At 45.4% G+C, this 22,815-nt stretch overlaps 1 protein-coding gene across 3 annotated transcripts in view; it reads left to right on the forward strand.

Moving 5' to 3' along the window:
• RNF130 (ring finger protein 130) overlaps nucleotides 1–22,815 on the forward strand; it is a 140,432-nt gene that overhangs the window by 92,635 nt on the left and 24,982 nt on the right. Inside the window, exons 6-9 of one of the 3 annotated variants that reach the window (XM_045999150.1) lie at nucleotides 678–774; nucleotides 2,796–3,000; nucleotides 6,120–6,213; nucleotides 12,818–13,015. In XM_045999150.1, the coding sequence (XP_045855106.1) occupies nucleotides 678–774; nucleotides 2,796–3,000; nucleotides 6,120–6,213; nucleotides 12,818–12,833 (412 nt within the window). In that variant the 3' untranslated portion in view covers nucleotides 12,834–13,015. Of the gene's footprint in view, nucleotides 1–677; nucleotides 775–2,795; nucleotides 3,001–6,119; nucleotides 6,214–12,817; nucleotides 13,016–22,815 lie in introns of those variants that run through there. The other 2 variants (XM_045999153.1, XM_045999152.1) reach the window with 2 other exon arrangements.

The following is a 22,815-nucleotide window of genomic DNA, read 5'->3' on the forward strand; positions in this document are numbered from 1 at the left end:
TCCACAAGGCACAGGTCCCTTTTCTGAGAATGCAAGACTCTGTGACTGCTTTTCCATCACAAGGAAGTGACTTTCCACTCTCCTGAGTAAAAAAAAAAAAAATCACCCATCCTCTCTCTCTCCCCTTCACATTTCCACTGAAAACTGTTGGCTCAGTGTCACCGTATTCCTAGGCACCCTTCATCTCTAAAACACTCCTAACCACCTCATAACTTTCACATTTAAAACATTGCCTAGAAGTCTTCTTAAATGTTATAAATGACATGGAAACCAAGTTCCATGAATAATTCATGGTTGTGCAGAAAACTTTTTTCATTCAACCCTTGGTTCGTACCTTCTTCAGTTTCCCTTCTACTCTGGCTGTTGCATAAAGCATAACTGATTGATGAGGTATAGTTTGTTCCATTCTTAAGAAAATCCTAAGTTTCTTCAAATGCTAGAATAAAAAGACTGAACTGCCAAATACCACTTGCCAGTTTTCAGCATACAGATTGGGGTCAGGAGGTTTTCTGCCAGCTGTATTTTAATACATCCCCAATGTTTTTCTCTTAGGACTTGCCAATATTTCCAAAAGGAGGGAGAAACAGACTAACTAAAAATTCCGTTTCTGGGTCTAATAGTTGTTCAGTGTATAATCCATGATACAGCTCTCCGTTTTTTGTGTTTTGTTTTTATAGGCATGTTTTCCACAAGTCCTGCGTGGATCCCTGGCTTAGTGAACATTGTACCTGTCCAATGTGCAAACTTAATATATTGAAGGCCCTGGGAATTGTGGTATGTTTCCTGTTTTGTCACTCCTTTTGTGTGGTGGTGTCTGCATATGAGCCAGCTTGGGACAGGTGGGCGGTTAAGTCTCCCAAGAGAGCACAGGCTTTCTCTGCCACACGGCCATTCTTCCACATTCTTAGAGTCCAGTCCATCTTGGGGAACTCCCACAAGAGAAGATAAAGACCTGAACTAGTCCACTCGGAAGCCATTGGGTGGTGGAAATGCGGGGAAGAATGGCAGCAGAGAGAGGGATGGGGTTTGCTTTCATTATGGGGTTTTTTGTTTGTTTTGTTTGTTATTAAGGGCTAGAAATAGAGACTTTTGACTTTGGTCCTGTAGTAAATTTTTCCTCATTCAGCATCTTACAAAACTATGTCATCACTTATGTTTCGTTCTCTTGAATCTCGCTTAGCTCCCTGGGGCGTTGGTCAGCTACAGGCCGTGAAGGTGGGCGGTGAGCGCCTGGCAAGGCTTTTGGTCCAAGGCCACACACTACTTCATTCAGCTCTGGCCAGGTGGGTCAGCACTGACTCACCAAGGACCTTGGGAGACTTCCTCCAGGTCACCCTGGAGGTCATATCTGTCCAAAATTCACACCCCTTAGAGGAAAATAAAATACTTGCTGGTCTCAAGAAAGAGTGGATGAATGATTTCCTTGTGGAACCGGAAGTTTAGTGTGTCTAGCAGATGAGTTGCTCATTTTAGCTTTGCAACCCAAAGCCCATCTGAGAAGTCCCACGTGAAATATGCCATCGGTCAGCACCCAAGTGGTCCAGGTGGGCAGTGTGGCTCCTCCCAGCTCCAGAGACCACGTCACTGACATAGTTGAACATAGGCTTACTCTTCCTCAGAACCGCTGACACTGGACCAGATAATTCCATCGGGGTAGGGGGCATCCTGTGCCCCGTAGTGTGTCCCGCACATCCTTGGCGGCTCCCGAAGGCTAGTAGTCACAGTCACTCACCAGTCACACAGTCCGAATATCTCCAGACATGGGGAACAGTCACCCCCGTGGGAAGTGTTTAGCATAGAGCATCCGCCCTGATATCTGGTGTGTGGCAGATGTTTCCAGAAGTATTAACTTCGCCTCTTTTGGTTGGTGTGGTTGGTTTGCCTTCAGTCCTGTTCTTTGAAGTACAGGGACATCTCCCTTTTGTTTTTAAAGAACATCCTCCTGGAGTCTATTACAAGCTATCATAATTTTAAATCTAAAAGCCATAGTAAACCTCTTCTGACTGGGTATCATTCTAAGCATTTTCCTCTGGCTGTGGGGCAGTCTGGAGCAGTTCTTCTGCCCAGGAAGCCATTGCTGTGGGTCTGGTTGGCTGTCACTTCTCCATTCTTGAGCTTCTCTCCACCGTCCTTCCCCACTCTGCGTCCAGTGCTGTCTGCCGGAACTGAAGGCTGCTGGGGAAATCAGATAGCCATCTTGCTACGTCAGGAGACTTCCGCACCCATTTTTTAGTGGGTAGGCTTTGGCTCAGGGCAGCTCTGTACCTCTCCTTCAGGGCCAGATGCTTCGAGTTTGAAACCAATGGTTTACCCACAGCTCAAAGGTCTTTTCACTGTCGATCTGCTCTTGGTCGTGTGCTTTCCTTGTGTCTAAAGGTAGAAGACATTTAAAAACTGACTGCCAAATGGGGCATTTCAGAGAAGTTAGTAGGAGGAAAGCAGTATTTGATGTTCTCTGCCCTCCCTACCATTACTGGAAGACCCAGAGTGAGGCGTTTTCCTGTTTGTCAGCTAGCTGTGTCTGCCAGAGCTTGTCATCTCTTCGTGAGGCTCAAGTGTCCAGTTTTCTCAGCTCTGCAGTGGATTTTGGTTTCCTTTGTATCATGTTTGGGGGGAAATCATCTGTTTCTTTTAAAGGAAGACTCTTGGGTGAGAAAGGGTAAATGGGGAAAGAAATGAGAGGAAGTCACATGGAAAAAAAATCTTTAAGTCTTTCAGCAGGGTGTCAGACATTTAGAATTTTGTCAGAGATTTGCTATGTTTCTAAGTACTCTTAATCTGGGAATGTTTTGCAGCCAAATTTGCCATGTACTGATAACGTAGCATTTGACATGGAAAGGCTCACCAGAACCCAGGCTGTTAACCGAAGATCAGCCCTAGGCGACCTCGCCAGCGACAACTCCCTTGGCCTCGAGCCACTTCGAACTTCGGGGATCTCGCCTCTTCCTCAGGACGGGGAGCTCACTCCCAGAACAGGAGAGATCAACATTGCAGTAACAAGTAAGTGGGGCCCTGTACCCAGGCGCGGGGCAGGTTTGCTGCTGCGGCTTGGTATGTGTCGACTGCTCCAGACAGCAGAGAAGGCAGTCACCCAGGCCAGGGAGTTAGTCTGTAACAGAGGAAGTGAAAGATACTGCTGTCGAAACGGGTATTTGGGAAGACAGACCTTTCCTTGTAATAAGGAGCTTGTGGATTTGTGTGTACTAAGTCAGAACAGCTGCCGTCTGACAAGTTGTCTCAGTAGCTGTACAGACACCTGCTTTGATGACTACCTTGCCCACGGCCGTTGGAAACGGTCACACTGGGATGTGACGCGGGGTGTTACGTGTGGTGTCACCAGCCGCAAGCACCAGGCTGCAGGCAGCTTAGTGCAAAGCCAGGGCGGAATCTGAACACAGAGGTGAACAGCTCCGGGGGAGTTGAGATGTCCTGTTGCTGCTCACTTCACTTTATGAAGTCTGGTGTCTTGGCACTTCCCTCTTTGGGGTCACTGTATCTGGGGCAGGAAAAAGCCAAACGGGGGTGTGCTTTTAAAAACGCTCTCACTAGGCTGGACCGTCTTGCGGGGTGAAGTGTTGCCGAGAAGAGACGTGGTGCTCTGAGTGTGTCGATGGCCAAGGCTGAAGGACAGTGTGCGTGGGCCGGCCGGCATGTGTGTGTGTGTGGGCCCTGTGGGCGTTCACCCTGTAACAAGCCAGCTGTCCCCTTCAGTTCCATCCTCTACGTGGTCTCTCCATCTAACCGCCTCTCTCCACGCTCCTTGTCACCACTGTGGTGCTGCCTTCCCCAGTGCGTGCTGTCGCTTGCTGTCGCTTGCAGCCCTAAGCCCCGCGAGGCCGCGGCGCGGAGAAAGCTGTCACGAAGGATTTTTCCTCCATGTAGTAAGGCATGTGCGGGCTGCTCAATTGCAGTGCACATGTTTCCCACCGACCAGAGATTAGTAGTTGTGAACAGTGTCCCAGCTTTTGTGCTATCATTTCTCTAAACTCAAGGAGACTTCATTCAGTTATAAAACAAGGAAAATATTCTTCGATGCAGTTTGACTCATTTCCTACCACACCCCGGCGATTTGTTTTAACAGCTTTTCATGTTTTCAGGTTTTAGAGGGTAGATTTTTGAAAACTGATCCAATAGCAATAAAGGAAACAGGTTATTTGTTTATCAATGAGTTTTTGTAGGCTCTTCATTGATCGACATTTATTGAGCACCTACTACTACATTAAGTTCTGATCCCATTATATTTTATGCCAAAATGCCCTTTCAAAATCTTATATTTTGACGATAAAAAAAAATGTTACTTTGTGTATCAAATGAATCACCTTTAGTGGAATTGACACATTTTAATCAATTCATGTGGTTAAATTAACCCAAAGCAACCTTTCCTTTTCCCTTGAAGCTCTGTAGTATCCCAGCATCCACTGTGCAAGGCACTGTGCTAAGTACCCAGTGGGGTGGGCAGGGCTGACCAGGGGCCCGGCTGCTGCCAGAATGCCCCTGGGTCCACAGGGGATCATTGCGGTGGCGCCTGCTTCTTTTTGGTTACTAGTTTTTATAACCTAAATGCCATGCATCTGTGGATGGTCTGTTCAGAATGCAGAAACACGGAACTTGCAGCTCTAAAACTCAGTCTACTTATCACGTATAAAGGTCTCTGAGAAGAAAAAAATAAAGAAAGAAAGAACACCGGGTGAAGCTTCTTGATCCTGATGACCAGTCATCTCTTAATTTTTTCAAATGCCAGTGTCCATTTTTCCTAAATTAAAATCCATACAGGTAAAGATGGCCAATTCGGTATCGGTTCTTAAATGTTCATTTTTTACTTAAAACCTTATAAATTCACTGTATTCATGAGGAATTTATAATCCAGGAAGCAGTGGCAGCACTACTACCAAAAAAGAAACAGTTTGGTAAGCATTTTAATACTATAAAACAAGATGGCTGATGCTCATAGAACAAACTCATCGTCCTAGAGCCCTGAAGGGCAATTCTTAACCTTTTGAAGATCACCACCTTTAAAATCCAATGAAAATATAAGAACCTTTTTCTAGAACAATTCCTAGGAGCTCATAGCTTTGCATATCTGTGGGACTGGTGGACACCAGATTGAGAACATGCGTGTTACACACTCTGCTTTTGCATGTGAACATCGGTCATTCCAAGGCAAGTGTCTTCCAGCTGCCCCACTGCCGATACAGAGGGGCTTCGCTGTGAGCCACTTTGTTAACCTGGTCCCCGGTAGCATAGACTCTAGGAAATGTTTTGTAGTTAACACTTACTAGGAAGTCAGGATTGGTTCACAAGTTATTTTGGAGGTTTTCAGTAAAGAATGTTTGTGGAACATTATCTTGACAGCATGGGCTTTGAAGAGAAGGGAAAACATTAACTGACTTCCTGGATCTAGAAGGAGGCTAGCTGAAAACTCTAGAGTTCTGTGTACCAGAGATTTTCAACCCTCTGATGGGCCAGCTTTCTGGTGAGTCACCTGCTTGACACAGCCAGAGCCACTTCCCCACCGGTGGGGGTGGGAAAGGCAGTCCTTTCAAGGAGACACCAGTAAGGTGTCCTTTTTACATAAAGACTGTAAGTAAGCCCAAGCCCAGGAGAAAAGAAAGACCAGAAGACCAGCCTGCGGACTGCGTGGAGTGCCCCCAGGACTTCTGAGACCCCTACTCTGTATTTATAAGCCTTCCGCTAAGAATGAGTGACACAACCACGCAGAAGTGACAGAACGAAGAAGGAAAGGTTATAGAAGTGTGACTAAGTCCACTGTGCTATCACGTGAAGCAGCGATTTAAAAATCTCTGTCAACGTGCAATCTGACAGAGCTGTTTCTCCTGCACGCTTTTCGGCGGCCACACTCCTCACAGACGTCAGGACCTTAACTGGAAGAACTGTCCGGGCCATGCTTTCCTTTCTCCCTTGCAGCTCTCACCACTACCTCCACTAACCTTCTCCAGTTAGTAGCTCTCTGGCAAACCTCCTCCTGCTTCACTTCCTTGGGCCAGTCTTGGCTTACACCTCCGTTGACGTCTGCTTCGTTGCATTTGAGGGAAATGTTGACATCGATTTGACTTAAGCCTTCTCCCCAGAGTGATTTCCTCCCTTTCCTTTGTCAACAGAAGAATGGTTTATTATTGCCAGTTTTGGCCTCCTCAGTGCTCTCACACTCTGCTACATGATCATCAGAGCCACAGCTAGCTTGAATGCTAATGAGTAAGTAACAAATTATTTTTTGGATTGCATGTGCCAGATGACCCCAAGAAAACTTGTAATTTTCATAAAGCTGGTGAAAATTGGCTTCCACCAGTTGAGTAGTGATCCTGATGATATCATACCTAGCAGAGTAAGGTATTTCCTGACCATGTACTTGTAGTCAGGTTGCGGATTGGGAGGTCACCTTGCTCAGCAACAAGAGCTCCCGGGAGGAAAAATCTAGGGGCTTTCGCTAGCCACAGCATAGAGGACAGCAGCTGTGTGATGCAGACGACCAAGGGCACCCATACACTCACAGGATGTCAAGAAGGTCCATGTCCTGATCATTGGCAGGAATAGGCCCAGCAGACTTTACCCGGATTCTTACATACGTAGCTTTTGACGGAACACTGGCACCCTGACCTGGGGTCGAGGGACAGTGACGTGGATGTGTAGCCTGCAAGAAAGAAGCAATCAGCAAGACCCGCTGTTTCCAAACATTGGGAAGACTGTCAGGGGGAGAACAAAATAAGTGTCAACTATATTTCGGTGGGGCAAAATGAGGACCAGAGGGCAGGGGACAGGAAGGTGAATTTCATCTCAGGGAAGGGAAGACCCACTTGTCAGCCAGGCCCCCGCACCAGGGAGACAGTTTGCCGTGGGTAGTGCTCAGGACGAGACATGTTACCTGTCAGGGCTGCTGGAGGTCAGAGGTTTTGAGGCGAAACTGGGCTAGCTGACTGTCGAGGTCCATTTTGATCCAGCAGTTTTCTAGGAGCTGCTTTCCACAGGGGTAAGATGCAGGAAAGGTTTTGGTTTTGTTTGTTTTGTTTTTAATTTAAGTCATTTACTGTAAGGTATTATTGAGTCCTTTCTTCTACCAGTATTTGTGAAAACTCATCGGAGGTAAAAGTGTCCCTGGGACATAGCCCAGATACAGACCTGAATTAGCACCTCTGGAATTCATGTGCTCGCCACACGCACTTATGTCCTGGCATTTTGACAGATTAGTAATAACCAGCCAAGCCCCTGTAATTGATTTAATTGAATGCTCATTGCCCAGCTGTGGAAACAAATGGGCAAGTAACCCCCACTTAAAGTGACATGATTTTATTATCTCTAATCTGACCTGTTGACTGGATACTTGTAAGAAGTGCCCTTGGGCATCCCTGCCCCTGGCTCACACTGGGAGGATGCCATGGTCGGTTGCCATCCTTCAGCCTGCAGGTGTGTGCTCTCGACTGCTCCTCCAACAGGTCAGCCTACCTGACGCAGGCTGACTTCAGCTTAGACTGCTCAGACCCCAGAGTTAGACGTAACCTGGGTTTGACTCCCTGCTCTTCCATTGTCTGCTTGGGAGGCCTGGGCAGCTGTATTTCTCAGGAAGCTCATTTTAGTCCTGCAGAAAACAAGAATAACAGCAGGACGACGTCATAGGTGGTACAAAGTAGCATATAAAGTGCTTAGCACAGTGCCTGGTACATAGTAAGTGCTCAGTAAATGTTAGCTTAGCAGTTCCACTGAGAATCTTCCGGGGTCCTGGGAATGAGATGACCGTCTCCCTGCCTTTATCATTCAGCAAATGAATTTAATTTTCTTCCAGGAAATAATACTGAATCACAGGAGCTCCATGAGTCCTGTGATTTGGCCCTCCGTTTGGAAGGAAATCCTGATTTTGCCTGCAGTCACCTCTTTCGCTTCCTCTCACAGTGACCCCATCAGCTAGCTGATGGTGTAAGCCCCTTCCTTAAGACTTTCGCAGATGAACAAAAACCAGTCACAGCGGATAGAGGCACTCCGGGCACTTGTAGAGAACTATTAAGGGACCTCACAGTTGCCTTGCTGCCACCCAGGACCTGCCAGAGGCTCGAGTCACACATCAGTCAGATGGTTTAGAGAAGGCTCAGTAGACGTGTTACCTTGTAGAAATCAAAGTCCCTGGGCCATGGTAGTTTGGTTCCACGTGTAAATGGCTGTATGACTCAGTCTCAGCATCCATCTTAGATCCATTTCTGAGGCCAGCCCTTCTCCCAGTAGCCTTTGCAGAGGGTGGATACCAAAGTTGTATCTCTTTCTGTGCCTTCAGTCAGAACTCCTCTGAAGGACAATTTTCATGATGCCATGAAGAGAGAAAGAGAGAGAGAGAGTGTGTGTGTGTGTGTGTGTGTGCACACATGGATGCATGAAAGAACGGTCACCAAGATATGAATGGTGATTATCTTAATTTAGTAAGATTTTGGGTGATGTTTTTCTCTCCTATTGTGCTTTTATGGGTTGGCTTTTTTATGTACCATGAATTACTTAATATTTTAAAGGGCCTTTTAATTGTGGAGGATAAAAGAAAGACAGTAGTCACTCTTACTCAGTGTCTCCTTCCCAAGAATGTTGATGAAAAATTCCTAGGTCATTTTAATTCCACAGAAATGTTTATATAAGCAAGTAAATTTATAATTAATCTTCATTAATGAATTCTTTGAAATCTGTCTTACTTCCCTTCTTGTCTTTACCAAAAACTTACAGCCAAAATGAGATTGCCTATTTAGTTGAATTGCTGTTCTGATTTTCTAGGTGACCTCATCCATGAGTGAGATAGTCTTCTGTATGAGTAGAGTCCGTCTTTTCCCATGTGAGCGATTTATCCTGGAAGTTGATAGCAAAATTCCCCTCCCCACATACTACCTCCCATCCTGGTTTGCTCTTCTGTCAGCAATACCTGGACTTGTGTGTTGTGACTACAGCAGGACCTTGACCCACTCCAGTCCCTGGTGAAAGCCAGTGGGCAGGAGGCAGCAGTGTGGGCCCCGTGTGAGGGCAGACGTGGGGAGGCCAGGCGAGCCGGCCTGGCTTCGGCGCGGGCGCTGCTGCCCCGCCGCGGGGTAGAGGCGCGGCTGCCCCCCTCACCACACTCCGCACCTGCGCCGTTACCCAGGGCTTGACCTGACACTGGTGCCTGATGGGAAGTCCCTCCCCTCCCAGTGTGTCAAAATACTATTAAAATACTCACCGTGACTAATTGTGCTTTAATTTTTTAACACGGTAAACAACTCTAGTGAATGTTGAGGCTTTGCAAATATAAACAGGAAAGTAGTCAAAGAAGCAGATATACGCAAGGTAAATTTATTTATCGTCTTCTCATACCCCGTTTCTTAGCACCTCAGTAGGCAGTGTTAGCGAATTTCAGTTCCCAAAGGAGGTTTGTTGCTCTGCCTCATTATTCAGAAAACCTCGTTAGGTCCCAGTGTTTATCAGCTTCCAGTCATATCAGTCGATTTCCCCCTCAACGTAAGAAAAGTGTATGTTTTCATTGTTGTTATTTGAGGCACAAGCTGTGAGACAAGGAAGAGGATGTAGGATTTTGAGCTGAACGGGAGGATCGGCTGGGTATCCTCCACCGTGTCCTTTCTCAGTTCCTAGGTTCTGATTCCTAGAACTCGTGCCCGAGGATCTGCCCGGGAGTGTAACCCAGACATTCAAGATCCAAAATCATCTCAGCAGGAGGAAATGAACCTGATGTGGTTCACGTACAATAACTGGAACAAACATAAAATCCCGCAGCGTAACCCGAGGCCGGGAGCCCTAGCTCTGCCCCAGGTCAGAGCCGTCCCCACCAGTGTGCCTGGTGAGCCAACTCCCCCAAGGCAGAGCAATAGAGACTCATGAGCCGGTCAGAGGAATGGGTGTGTCTATTTTACTCATTCAGTATTTCTGAATTGTTCTGTTCACACTCTTTTTTTTTTTAATATTTATTTATTTTGGAAAGAGTGAGCAGGCAAGGGGCAGAAGGAGAAGGAGGGAGAGAATTTCAAACAGACGCCCTGACACAGGGCTCAATCTCACAACCCTGAGATCATGACCTGAGCCAAAACCAAGAGTCAGTCGCTCAACCAGCTGAGTCACCCCAGGTGCCCCGTTCTGCTCAAACCCTTAAGACGAACACTGGTGTTTTTCAGTATAAATAAAAGGGTCTGAAAATTTAATCATTTTGATGTCTTGGGGATGCTTGGCTTAGAAGAGAGTTGTTGAGGATGATGTGAGGGATGTCTCCAAGTATTTGAAGGGCCCCCAAAGATGACAAGAACAGCTCCTGTTCACTGAACACCTCCCACCAACTCCCTCCCATGGGGGGCCGTGGGCGACACCCAGCAGAGTCCCATGGGGACCAGCCAGTGCAGGCAGAGGGTGGGCTTACATGGGGTTCAGGAGCTCTAGGGCACCCGCAGGGAAGTAGAGCACCGCCAAAGACTAAGAAGAGCTTCATGCCAGTTGGCAGAGCCTGTCCGCAACTGGGGTGCCCTGAAAGCTAGGAAGTTGCTAGGACCTAATGCAGACAGAAACGAGCTGCAAGGCTGGTATTGTTCCGAGGCAGACCCCACAGCCTGTGGGGGGTAAGAGTCTCCTTCCAGTTCTGAGAGCCCTTCTTCGGTTGTCTGTCCTGAAGGGTCCTTTGTTTGGATGGATCCGCGCCTGACGGGAGGGGTTGCGTGCCCTGGTGGCTGGCTGCCTCTTTTAGAACCTTAAGTATCAGGACCAGTGACTTTAAAACTTTTTTTTTTCTTACCACCTGCCAGTCTAAGAACTGCATTTTACATTGTGGGACCCGTATCCGCACGTGTGTAACTGGAACAGGTTTCAGAGATGTTATCCTCAGCATGTGCAGTGTCCGCTGATCTTTTCTCTGCACCTGGTTGTTAAGGCTGCTCGGGACCCCACGTTGCTCTCATGGTCCAGTAACAGGCTGCAGGCTGCGGTTTGAGAAACAGACCTAAACCCTGAATTTCTGGTTCTCAACCAAGTACTTCTGGCTTCCACCGGCACCCATGTGGATTGTTTATTTTTCCCAAGGCAGCCTTCGTGTAGCAATGCCAGCAAAGATTTGAACTTGCCCCCATATCCTCTTCTTTCTGTTAGTACTGACTTCTCCTTTTAGCCACTCGGAGCATAAGATATATACACAAAATAACCCGGGGGCCAGAGGGGCTGGGGGATCCCCTGAGAAACACCCTAGGAAGAAGGGCTTGTGGTTCAAGCCTGTGTTTCTGGGCTCACCTCTTCACGCTGCTTATCTGGGACCGCTCCGGAGAGACATTAAGGGCTCCGCGTCACATGGTGGAAGGAGCAATAGCTGGCTTTCTGGAAATGTGAACTTTGATGGGACTTCTGCTCTGTCTCCATAGTGGTCATTTCTGGTTTTCAGAAGTACCTTTAATCTTGTGGCTGCATTAGTTTATAGTTCCTTAGAAGAACAGCCAGATGAATTAGGTATAAAAATCTTGGTTCACCCATTCAAAGTTCTGACCTCTAATATCTGATTTCTCTGAGGAAGTTTTATAAAATCAGTGCGTGATCTTCAGCAGAGCTGCAGTGAACTGTCAGGTCCAGAGCTCTGTGAGGAGTGGTGAGTGGCCTTTCTGCTGCTCATTCAGTGTCGCAGCACCCCCCAGGCACCAGGCCTCGCCCTGCAGGGGCGCTGTGGGGCAGGAGCTGTCCTGCATGGGGCTCAGGGTTACGGTGCCCACTGAAGGGACAGGAGAGCCTGCAGACGGGGCACAGCCACTCGGGGTCATGTAGAGGCCACAGAACTGCCACACTGGCCCAAGGGAGTCTTCAAGGGCTTCCTGGAGGAGGTGACTCAGGAACCAGGCCGGGCATAATTAGGGCACAAAGAGGAAAAAGTAGAGCAGAGTCAGGGAGTTGTGGGTTTGATGTGTCTGCTGGAAGCGGTGGTATTGGTAGGCCGACTGCAGAATTTGGACTGGGTTCTTGTAAATAGCAGGGAGTGTGTCAGGCTTTTCAGCAAAAAGAGGATCTCTGGCTGAGAAGTCACTTTGGCTTGTAGAGACTGGAGGCAGGAAGATGGGTGAGGTGAAATACTGAGCTAAAGGAGGAAATCAAGAGGTGCTGGAGAGTGGAGCGATGACCATAGATGAAGAGGTCAGGAACGCAGATGTGGAACTGGGCAGAGAGGAGAGAAGAGAAAGCACCGCTAAAGACAAATTGGGAACCAAGGAAGTGAACCAGCTATGCAAGGCTTCGGGGAGCTAGGGCAGTCCCACAGAGCCAGGCTGAGGGGAGCTGCGTTAGCCCAAGACCCCGGGTTCTGTCAGGCTCCCAACTGAGGGATGTGCATGCACGCAGTCTGAGCAAGTCCGCCAAGAGGGCCCTCCCCACTGGAAGCCTGTCCTCTGCAGAATTCGTTTCACAGTAAAGACTGACATGCTTGTTTGAGGCATAAATGGGGGATCCTGTTGCAAAGACACAGACCTAGGTTTCAGGACACACAGCCCTGAGAACATGCATCAAACCAGGAAAAGTTGTAAGTGATGCGATAACTGTCCCCTTATTGCTGAACAAGATGCTGTTAGCCTGGGCTTTTCCCCGCAGTCCCGCTGGGAGTACACACACACATGTAAGGTGACTGAGCCACTTGACCACAGATCTGAAGCTGCTGAGCTCAGGAAAGTGCCAGGAGCTGACTGGCTTTATCCAGCGGGGCTGGGAAGGCGTTGGGGACAGCCCAAGGCCACCCTTCAATGAAGATCACTTTCTCTGTTATTTTAAAATATTGGCAACTCTCCTTTAACTAATTCTTGACCTCTGTCTTTTTTTTTTTCCTTTCACTCCACAGGGTAGAGTGGTTTTGAAGAAGAAAAAAAAAAAAAAACTGCTTTCTGACTGATTGCCTTGAAGGAAAAAAGAACCTATTTTTGTGCATCATTTACCAATCATGCCACACAAGCGTTTATTTTTAGTACATTTTATTTTTTCATAAAATTGCTAATGCCAAAGCTTTGTATTAAAATAAATAAATAATAAAATAAAAAAAGACCATGCTCTCGAGTGTTATTGACCCACTCATGTCCCGAAGGCCGACCTGGAGATACATACACCCGATTTTGTGTGCATGTGTTCCAGAGAGAGAATGTGCTCACGAGTCCCCCCAGAAGGAATAGTGACACTGTTGGCATTTTCACACAGTCCCGACCGCGCCCCAGTGAGACTGGAGTGTGGGCATGTCCTTCGCGGTAATGCCTGCCCGGACCCTCGGTGGGGTTCCTCCGTCTCCCTTTCTTCAGAGTCAGCGTCCTCTCTGAGACTCTTACTCCTTTGTCAGCCCCACAGCAGCAGGGACATTCAGCCGTGTTGCTCGCCACCGCATCCCTTGTGCCTGGTAGAGTGCTTTTGCACATAGTAAGTGCTCAATAAATATTGGTGGGATGAAGGAATGAGTCTAAGGAAAATTTTCCAAAATACACACTGATTTATAATAAACTACATCTGTCCAAGATGGGTTTCCACCTGGTTTGTACAGTATTCTTAAAAAAAAAAAATTCTAAAAAGCTGGAAAAGAGCAATTTTACAAGTGTAAATGAAATATTTTTGCTGTATTATTGAGGAAAATGTTGAAATATTTTATGTTCTGTTGAATTCTGTGCTTGAGGGATTATCCATATGTGTGAACATTTTGAGCAATGAATTCTCCACCTTTTACTTCAGGATCTCTGAGACATTAGAACTTACTCCCACTGGTAATGGGTTCACTAACCCTAGTCATTCTCCAGTCAGTAGGGGGTGAAGGTTTTTATATTTTGAGTCACACGCCATAAAAATTAACCCTTGCAAAGGATAAGCCATTTCAGTGGTTTTTAGTATATTCACAAGGTAGTGCAACCATCTGTCTAATTCCAGAACATTTGCATCACCCCCAAAAGAAAAAGCCCTATACCCAAGAACAGTAACCTCTCAGCACTCCCATCCCCCGCCAGCCTGGAAACCACAAATCTGCTGTCTGTCTCTCTGAATCTACCCGTTCTGGACTTTTCATAGAAATGGAATCATATAGTATGTAGTCCTTTGCATCTGGCTTCTTTCACATAAGATAATATCTTCAAGTTTTCCCATGTTGCAGCATGAATCCTGCTGGTTCTTTTTGTGGCTGAGTAATATTCCGTCGGATGGATGCATTCCACATTCTGTTCGTCCACTCTTCCAGTGATGGACTTTCGTTGATTCCCCCTTTTGGCTACCATGAATCATGCTGCTGTGAACATAGGTGGACAAGTTTCTGTGAACATTATCTTTTTAGTTCTCTCAGGTCTCCCTAGGAGCGGAATTGCTGGGTCATGTGGTCGCTATGACTTGCTGAAAAATGGCCAAAATGTTCTCCAGAACAGCTGTAGTTGCACGTTCCCACCAGCAGTGTAAAAAAGTTTGTGTCTCCACATCTTCACTAGCACTTAACTGTTTTCCTTTTTAAAACCATCTCGTTACAGTTTTGATTTGCATTTCCCTAATGACTAATGATGTTGGGCAGCTTTTCCTGTGCTTGTGGCCCCCTGAATGTCTTTAGAAAAAGTCAGTTTTGAATCCTTTGCCCATTTTTTTTTGATTGGGTGGTATTTTATTGTTGAGTTGTAAGCGTTCTTTATATATTCTAGATTACTAGGCCCTTATCAGATAAATGGTTTATAAATACTTTATCTTATTCCTTAAGTTGTTCACTTTCTTTATAGTATCTTCCAAGATACAGTTTTTAATTTTGATGAAGCCCAGTTTATCTGTTTTTTTCCTTTGGTTTGTGTTTTAGGGATCATGTCTGAGAAACCATTGCCTAATTCAAGGTGACAAAACCAACAATTCTATCATTTAGTTCTTATATTTAGGTCTTTGACCCATTTTGAGTTAATACATGTATATGGTATGAGGTAGGGATCCACATTCATTCTTTGCATGTGGCTATCCATTTATCCCAGTACCATTAGCTGGACAAATTATTCTTTCCCCCCCATTGAGTGGTCTTGGTACCCTTGTCAAAAGTCAGTTAACCATAATATATGAGTGCAGTTCTGGACTCTCAATTCTATTCCACTGGTCTCTCTTTTTGTCCTTGTGTCATTATCATATGATATTGATTACTTTTGCTTTGTAGTAAGTTTTTAAATTGGGAAGTGTGACTCCTTCCAACCTTGTTCTTTTTCAAGATTATTTTGGCTATCCAGGGTCCATTGCATTTCCATATAAATTAAGATCAGTTTTTCAATCTCTGCAAAAATGCCAGCTTGCATTTTGATAGGGATTGTGCTGAATCTGCATTGTTTTAGGTAGTAGTGTCATCTTAACAATATTAAGTCTTTTGAGGTGCCTAGGTGGCTCAGTAAGTTAGCATCCTTCTCTTGATCTCATCTCAGGTCTTGATCTCAAGGTTGTAAGTTCAAGTCTGTGCTGGGCATGGAACCTACTTATATATTTTTTTCTTTTAAAAAGATTTTATTTATTTATTTGATAGACAGAAATCACAAGTAGGCAGAGAGGCAGGTGGGGCGGGGGGTGCGGGGAGCAGAGATGCTGAGCAGAGAGCCCAATGCGGGGCTCGATCCCAGGACTCTGAGATCATGACCTGAGCCGAAGGCAGATGCTTTAACCCTTTGAGCCACCTAGGTGCCCCCCCCCCAAAAAATTTTTTTAATTAAAAATATGTATATATTGGGGCACCTGGGTGCCTCAGTCAGTTATGCATCTGACTTCAGCTCAGGTCATGATCTCAGATTGTGAGATCGAACCCTGCTTCAGGCTACCTGCTCAGCAGGGAGTCTGCTGCTCCCTCTCCCTCTGCCCCTTGCCCTATTCATTCTTTCTCTGCCTCTGTCTCTCTCTCTCAAATAAATAAATAAAATCTTTTTTAAAAAACAGTAAAATTTAAAAATAGTCTTTCAATCTGTGAACAGAGGATATCTTTCTCCATTTATTTAATTTCTATAGAAATACGATTGATTTGTGTACATTGATCTTGCATTCTTGCTGAACTCATTTACTAGGACTAATAGTCTTTTAGTGGATGCCTTAAAATTTTCTATATAAAAGGTCATCTCTTTGGCAAATATAGTTTTAACTTCTTTCCAATCTGGATGGCTTTTATTTTATATTCTTGCTTAATTGACCCTGGCTAGACCTTCCATTAGTAGAATGTTGAATAGAAGTGGAGCAAAAAGATATCCATGTGTTATTTCTGATCTCAGGGAGAAAGGTTTCAGACTATCACCATTGAGTATGATCTAGCTGTAGGATTTTCATAGACGCCCTTTATCAGATTGAAAATAAGTTCCCTTCTAGTTGTAGCTTATTGAGTGTTTTTATCATGACTTTTGGATTTTGTCAAATGCTTTTTCTATGCCTATTGTGATGATTATGTGTGTTTTGTCCCTTATAATAATATATTGTATTGATCGATTTTCATAGTGTTGAATCAACCTTGCATTCCTGGGATAAATCCCAGTTGGTCACAATGGGACTATGTTTTTATATGTTGCAGATTTCAGGTTGCTGGTATTTGCTGAGGAAATATGCATCCATATTCATAAAAGGTATTGGCCTGCAATTTTCTTGTGATGTCTTTCTCTGGCTTTAGTATCAGTGTAATGCTGGCCACATATAATGAATTATGAAGTATTCCTCCTCTGCTGTTTTTTGAAAAGTTTGAGAAGGATTCATGTTAATTCTGTATAATTACTTGGTAAAATTCACTAGTGAAGCCATTTGGCTGTGGACTTTTCCTTGTGGGAAGTTTTTGATTACTGACTCTCCCTCTCTTTACCTGTTATAAATCTATTCATATTTTCTATTAAGTCAGTTTCTATAGTTTTATCTCTGTAGTAATTTATCTTTTTCATCAAGGTTGTCTCACTCGTTGGCATACAATTGCCTGTAAGAATACCTTATAACCTTTTTTTAATTCCTGCAATGTTGGTAGTAATGTCTCCTCTTTCATTCCTGATTTTAGTAACTTGAGTCCTTTTTTGCCTAGTCAATCTAGCTAGAGCTTTGTAAATTTTGACCTTTTCAAAGAACTAACTTTTGGTTTCATTGATTTACCTATTTCTCTATTCTCTGTTTCATTAATTTTTGCTCAGATCTTTGTTATTTTCTTCCTCTGCTTGCTTTGGGTCTAGTTTTGTTTGCTTTTTCTTTTTTCTTAAAGTAGAAAATTAGGTTATGAATTTCAGGTCTTTCTTACAAGCATTTACAACTATAAATTTTCATCTAAGCACAGTTTTGCCCATCCATAAGTTTTGGTATGTTGTGGTTTTTGCATCGTTTATCCCAGAGTATTTTTCTACTTTCCCCTGTGATTTCTGTGTTGATCCATTGGTTATTTAGAAATATGTTGTTTAAACCCCACATGTTGGAGTGCTGGGTAGCTCAGTTGGTTAAGTGTCCAACTATTGATTTCAGCTCAGGTCATAATCTTGAGGTTGTGGGATCCAGCCCTCCTCGGGCTCCACACTGAGTGCAGAGTCTTAGTATCTTAATCCCTATGATCCTCCCTCCACTTGTGCTTGCTCTCTCACTCTCTCTAAAATAAATTAAATCTTTTAAAAAAAAAGCTTAAAAAAATATATGAATTTCCAAAACTTCCTTCTCATACAGGTTTCTAATTTCATTACCTTGTGGTTAGAGAACATGCTTTGTATGATTTTGATCATTTTAAATACATTTAGGCTTGTTTTATGGCCTGACATATAGTCTGTCCTGGAGAATATTCCATGTGAACCCTGAGAAAAAAATATATATTCTTCTATTGAATAAAGTGCTCTGTAACATCTGTTAGGTCTAGCTGGTTAATAGTGTTGTTCAAACCTTTTTGTTCCTCTTTTGTCTGCTATCTAGTTCTACCTATTATTGGAAATGGGGGGTGCCTGGGTAGTTCAGTTGGTTAAGCATATGCCTTTAGCTCAGGTCATGATCCCAGGGTCCTGGGATGAAGCCCCTTATTGAGCTCCTTGCTTGGCAGGGAGCCTGCTTTCCCTCTCCTTCTGCCTGTAGCTCCCCCTGCTTGTGCTCCCTGTCTCTCCCTCTCTCATTCTCTGTCAAATAAATAAATCTGAAAGGAAGAAAGAGAAAGAGAAAAAGAAAAGAAAGAAATGAGATATTGGAGGCTCCAGTGATTATTACTGAATTTTCTGTTTCTCCCTTTAGTTGTATTAGGTTTTGTTTTATGTATTCTGGGGCTCTGTTGTTAGGTGCATATGGGGTTAAAGGATTTCTAGAAGCTACAGAGGTTATCCAGTATATCTTTATCCCTTGAGATTGACTGGTTCAGTTGCTCTCCTGATATTTCCAGCCAAATCTGTGCTAGAGAGTTCAGCTGAATGTTTGACCTTATTCTCTTGAGTGGGCAGCGTTGAGGCTGGCTTCTTCCTTAATACTTATAATTTTTTTTTCCTCAAGCAGATTTTCATAAACTAGTAAGATAGTTCCTCCCCACCTCACTTTATTCCAGTGAAAATTAACCTGGTTTGTTGTCTTTGCTCTCCTTCCCATTTATGGTGAATTCTTATTTTCCTTCATCAGCAGTCAGGAGATGTAGGACTGTTTAGTGACCGTGCCATCGTGTCTATTAGTGTACTTTCACCCTTTTCACATTATTTCAAGCCCTAGCAGAGAGTAAGACTTTTTTTAAATAGTAGGTGCTATTCAGGGCCAAATATAGAATTTTTACAAGAGCTAAGAAATGAAAATGAGTGAATTAAGAGAATGGAGCTTTCCATCAATCTCAGGAAAGATATATCAACCACTGAAATTTGAATCTGCTGTTTTGTGGCTTTGGGATTTAACTGGCTTCATTAAATTTTTATGTTTCAATTAGTCATGGTCTCTATAACTATGAAAGTGGTATGTCATGTATCTGCACACATGTTACCCTTTAAGTGGGCTTTTTGGTTCCTTAGAACCAGAATTCAAATTTTCATCAAAACCCAGTTGCTTATTTCTTCATAATCACAGTGCTACCAGCTAAAAAGCTTTATGAATAGAAACGATGTAGGAGGTTGAGTTATTTCTTGTTTATGATGTTAAAAATTAGAAAATGACTAGAAGTTAGTCTGGAATAAATTGATAGTTCAGTTTTAAGCCCTTCTTGGAAAAACTTTGTAATCCTTAAGACATAGGTTGTTTCTGTGTTTTTGTTTTTTACACATACCCCCCCCAAAAAAGTGTTTTTCAAGAGTTTTATTTCAAGGCAGCCTCAGTGCTTACAACGGACCAGTAGTGTGTAGGAATACAGTCTGTAGTTAAAGAGCTTCCACAGGAAAATAGCCCGTGGGTCCTCCCTGATACTCAGGCTTTAGGCATTTATAGCCACTGAAGCCTGGTGGAATGAAATCTAATTTCTCTTCGGCTGGCTGGGTTGTAACTGTAGACTTTTTCAATAGGTGAGGAGAAAGATCCTGGAGGTTCTTTGACTTTTTATCTAGGAAAATATTTGGTTATAGTAAATTCCTTATCAAGACAGCTTAAGAATAGAACCTAATAGCAACAAACAAAACAAAGATTCCAGCGGAACTAGAAACTGCTATTCTAGATCTCCTCGGTGAGGCTGAGCAGGAGACAGCCAGAAGTTAGCACATGGGATGTGACAGGCACCATGCTGAGTGGTTTACATCCATTTTATAATTTTTATCTTGTCAATATCCAAATCAGAGAAGAGAGAGTTACTTTCCTCTTTTACAAATGAAGAAACAAGGTTTTGAGAATGTCCAGAAACTCGGCTAAGCTCGCTCACCTATTAAGTGGCAAAGTGAAAAGGAAACCAAGGCAGCCCAGGGGGCATGTCCCTGACCCCCAGCCACCCTTCAGCCCTGAGACAGTTGGGCCAGCATTTGCTGTCTTGTGTATGGTTCTTGCCCTTAAGGAATTCACAGTTTCAGGGAAAAACCAGGACGATGAATGCAGAGAACGTCTGAGGGCTGAGCTCGTGTATGCACACACGTTCTCTTTCCGTACACGTGTGTATATGTATCTTTAAAGGGAATTATCATAATAATAGCTTGCTATGTGGTAGGCACGCTTTTAAGCATTTCACACGTTAACTGATTTAATCCTCACAACACCCTATTATTAACCCCCGTTTTACAGAGAAGGAAACAAGTTTAGAGACATCCAGTAACTTGCCAGCGCTGTGTTCTAAACGCCATTCTGTTTTGCCTTGGAGAAGAATCTCATCAAATAGAAAAGTGATCATGGGATGTCCTGGCCACAGGCCCTGTGTGCACAAAGCTTGGTGGTGGGAAAGGCTGAGAAGTGTGATGGCCTTGTGTTTAGGACACAAAGCAGGGTCGGGAAGAAAGGTGTCCTAGGGCTATCACAAGATGGGTGGCTTTTCCAGTGGGGAGCCGCAAGGTGCATTTTGGAAGGTGTGAATTAGGTGCAGACTGTCTCCTGAAATTAAAATAATAGGTTTACTAAAGAAAGTAGGTAGGGGCGCCTGGGTGGCTCAGTGGGGTAAAGCCTCTGCCTTTGGCTCGGGTCATGATCTCAGGTCCTGGGATCAAGCCCCACATGGGGCTCTCTGCTCAGCAGGGAGCCTGCTTCCCCCCTCTCTCTGCCTGCCTCTCTGCCTGCTTGTGATCTCTCTCTCTCTGTCAAACAAATAAAATCTTTAAAATAAATAAAATCTTTTAATAAAAAAAAAGAAAGAAAGTAGGTAGAGCTGCTGACTTAGAGAACATCCCAGCTGAGAAGGTGCCTTCAGTAGGCAGCAGGCAAGAAATAGGATGGAAACAGTGGGGCCAATGAGAAGATTCTGGAAACCCCTGGGCAAGGAGATCAGGGGGCATTCACCCACTGGCCAGACAGAGAGACACGGGGGAAGCACCGAGGAGTCGAAAAGGCAGGGAGAAACCATAAGAGCTAGGGTGGCCGCTGAACCCAAGTTCAGACTGAGGCTAAGGGAGGGTAAAGGCAAACCCAGGTGAGGAAAAGAGGCCCAGGCTGGGTGTGCACAGTTGGCAGCAGCAGCCAGGCCAGTCACTGATGGGGCTCTAGGAAACAGGAGAAATCTAGTAAATCCATTAACCCTCTCCAGTCCCCTTACTCTTATTTTCTTTTTCTCAAAGCTTCTCATGACATTTCCTTCTGAGGAAATTACAAGGTTGGTCTCACTTAACCAGGGGGAAAGGGGTCACTGCCCTCTGCCTCAGGATGGCACCCTTTCCCCCCAGAGGCGGGCCCTAAGCTCAGGGCACAGGCAGAAGTGGGGCGCTCAGCTGCAGTTGAGCCTGACTGACCCCTCCCTCCAGGAACCTTCTTTCCCCGTGACCCCTACATACCACACACCACACACCACCTGCGGCTGAAACGAGCAGCCGAGGCAGTTGGACCAGGAAGGCTCATGCAGAACTCCCAAGGCACAAACAGTTTCCTTCAGTTCAGATCGTGAGGGGGCATTTCACCTGCTTGATCCCAACTACAGTAGAGAGCTGGGGCGTTTTAGGGGTTGGGGAGGTTTATAAAGCTCAAAATCCCAAGCGGAATCCAAATGACATTTGAAACATGGCTCTGATCACAGGGCAGCGCTCACTCATTGGACCAGGGACCGCCACTTGCCGCGCGGACATGAGAGGCCTGTGTCCCCATCACCACAGGGCAGGTGCTCCTGCCGCAGAGCCACAGGCAGAGTGACCCACACTATTTAAATGGCATTTGTTGGGGTGCCTGGGTGGCTCAATAGTTAAGTGTCTGCTTGAGCTCAGGTCATGATCCCAGAGTCTTGAGATGAGGCCCACATCCAGCTCCCTCCTCGGCCGGAAGCCTGCTTCTCCCTCTCCATTCTCCTTGCTTGTGTTCCTTCTCTCATGTCTCTCTCACTGTCTCTCTGTCAAATAAATTTTTAAAAATTTAAAAAGATCTTAAAATGAATGCATGCATGCATGAATGAATGAATGACATTTACTGCAGAGCGGGTGTACGTGCACGCTGAGACTCAGGCTCCCAGGCCGAGCTGGGCTTCCTGCCCTTGTCCTCCGCAGTTGGAAGTTGGGTGAACAGCCCCGGGCGGATGAGGAGGTTTGCAATCACTGCACACACAGAATTCTTGCGGAGTCCCAGCCCCACTAAGCCTGGGGCAAAACAAATTGCATTTGCACCCCTTCTGAGTACTTGACCTACCCTACAGCCCTGCTAAATGAACTGAAATGCACCAAGCACCCACTGCCCGGTGTTTAGATTGCTGTGCGCTGCGCGTTCAGATGTATGGTATGGCTGAAGGGGCTGGGCTCGCCCCCTCCCGGCCAGATGGGTCTCGTAGCCTCTCCCAGTGTCAGGGTCTCCCCCTCGGAGTAAGAGTCCCAGTAGCATCTGTGAATCCACCTGGCGAGTGGTGTTGACCTGTAGTACTTGTTGCTCCCCTCTGGGGGCACCTGGGTGGCTCAGGTGGTTAAGCGCTGCCTTTGGCTCAGGTCATGATCTCCAGGTCCTGGGATCGAGCCCCCCCCTTGGGGCTCCTGGCTGGCTCAGCAGGGAGTCTGCTTCTCCCTCTCCTTCTGCTTCTCCTCCTGCTTGTGTGCCCCCCCCCTCTCTCTCTCTCTCTCTCTTAAATGAATAAATTAAATCTTTAACCAGAAAGAAAGAAGAAGAAATGAATTGACCCCTAAAAGTCCATCCCAGTGTGGATGATGGGAAAGCCTTGCCCCAGCAACCCCCAGCCCAAGAAGGTCCCACCCCACTGAGGTTTTGCAGCTGGTCTTCTGCTCAACATATGGGTCCACTGAGCACCACTGCCTTTCCCCCATGCTTCTCCAGGAGACCTCCCTTCCAGGTGAGAGCTCAAGTGCTTTGAAAGGACTCTTGGAA

Source organism: Meles meles, chromosome 3 (genome assembly GCF_922984935.1).
Source record: "Meles meles chromosome 3, mMelMel3.1 paternal haplotype, whole genome shotgun sequence".
NCBI classification, from domain to species: Eukaryota; Metazoa; Chordata; class Mammalia; order Carnivora; family Mustelidae; genus Meles; species Meles meles.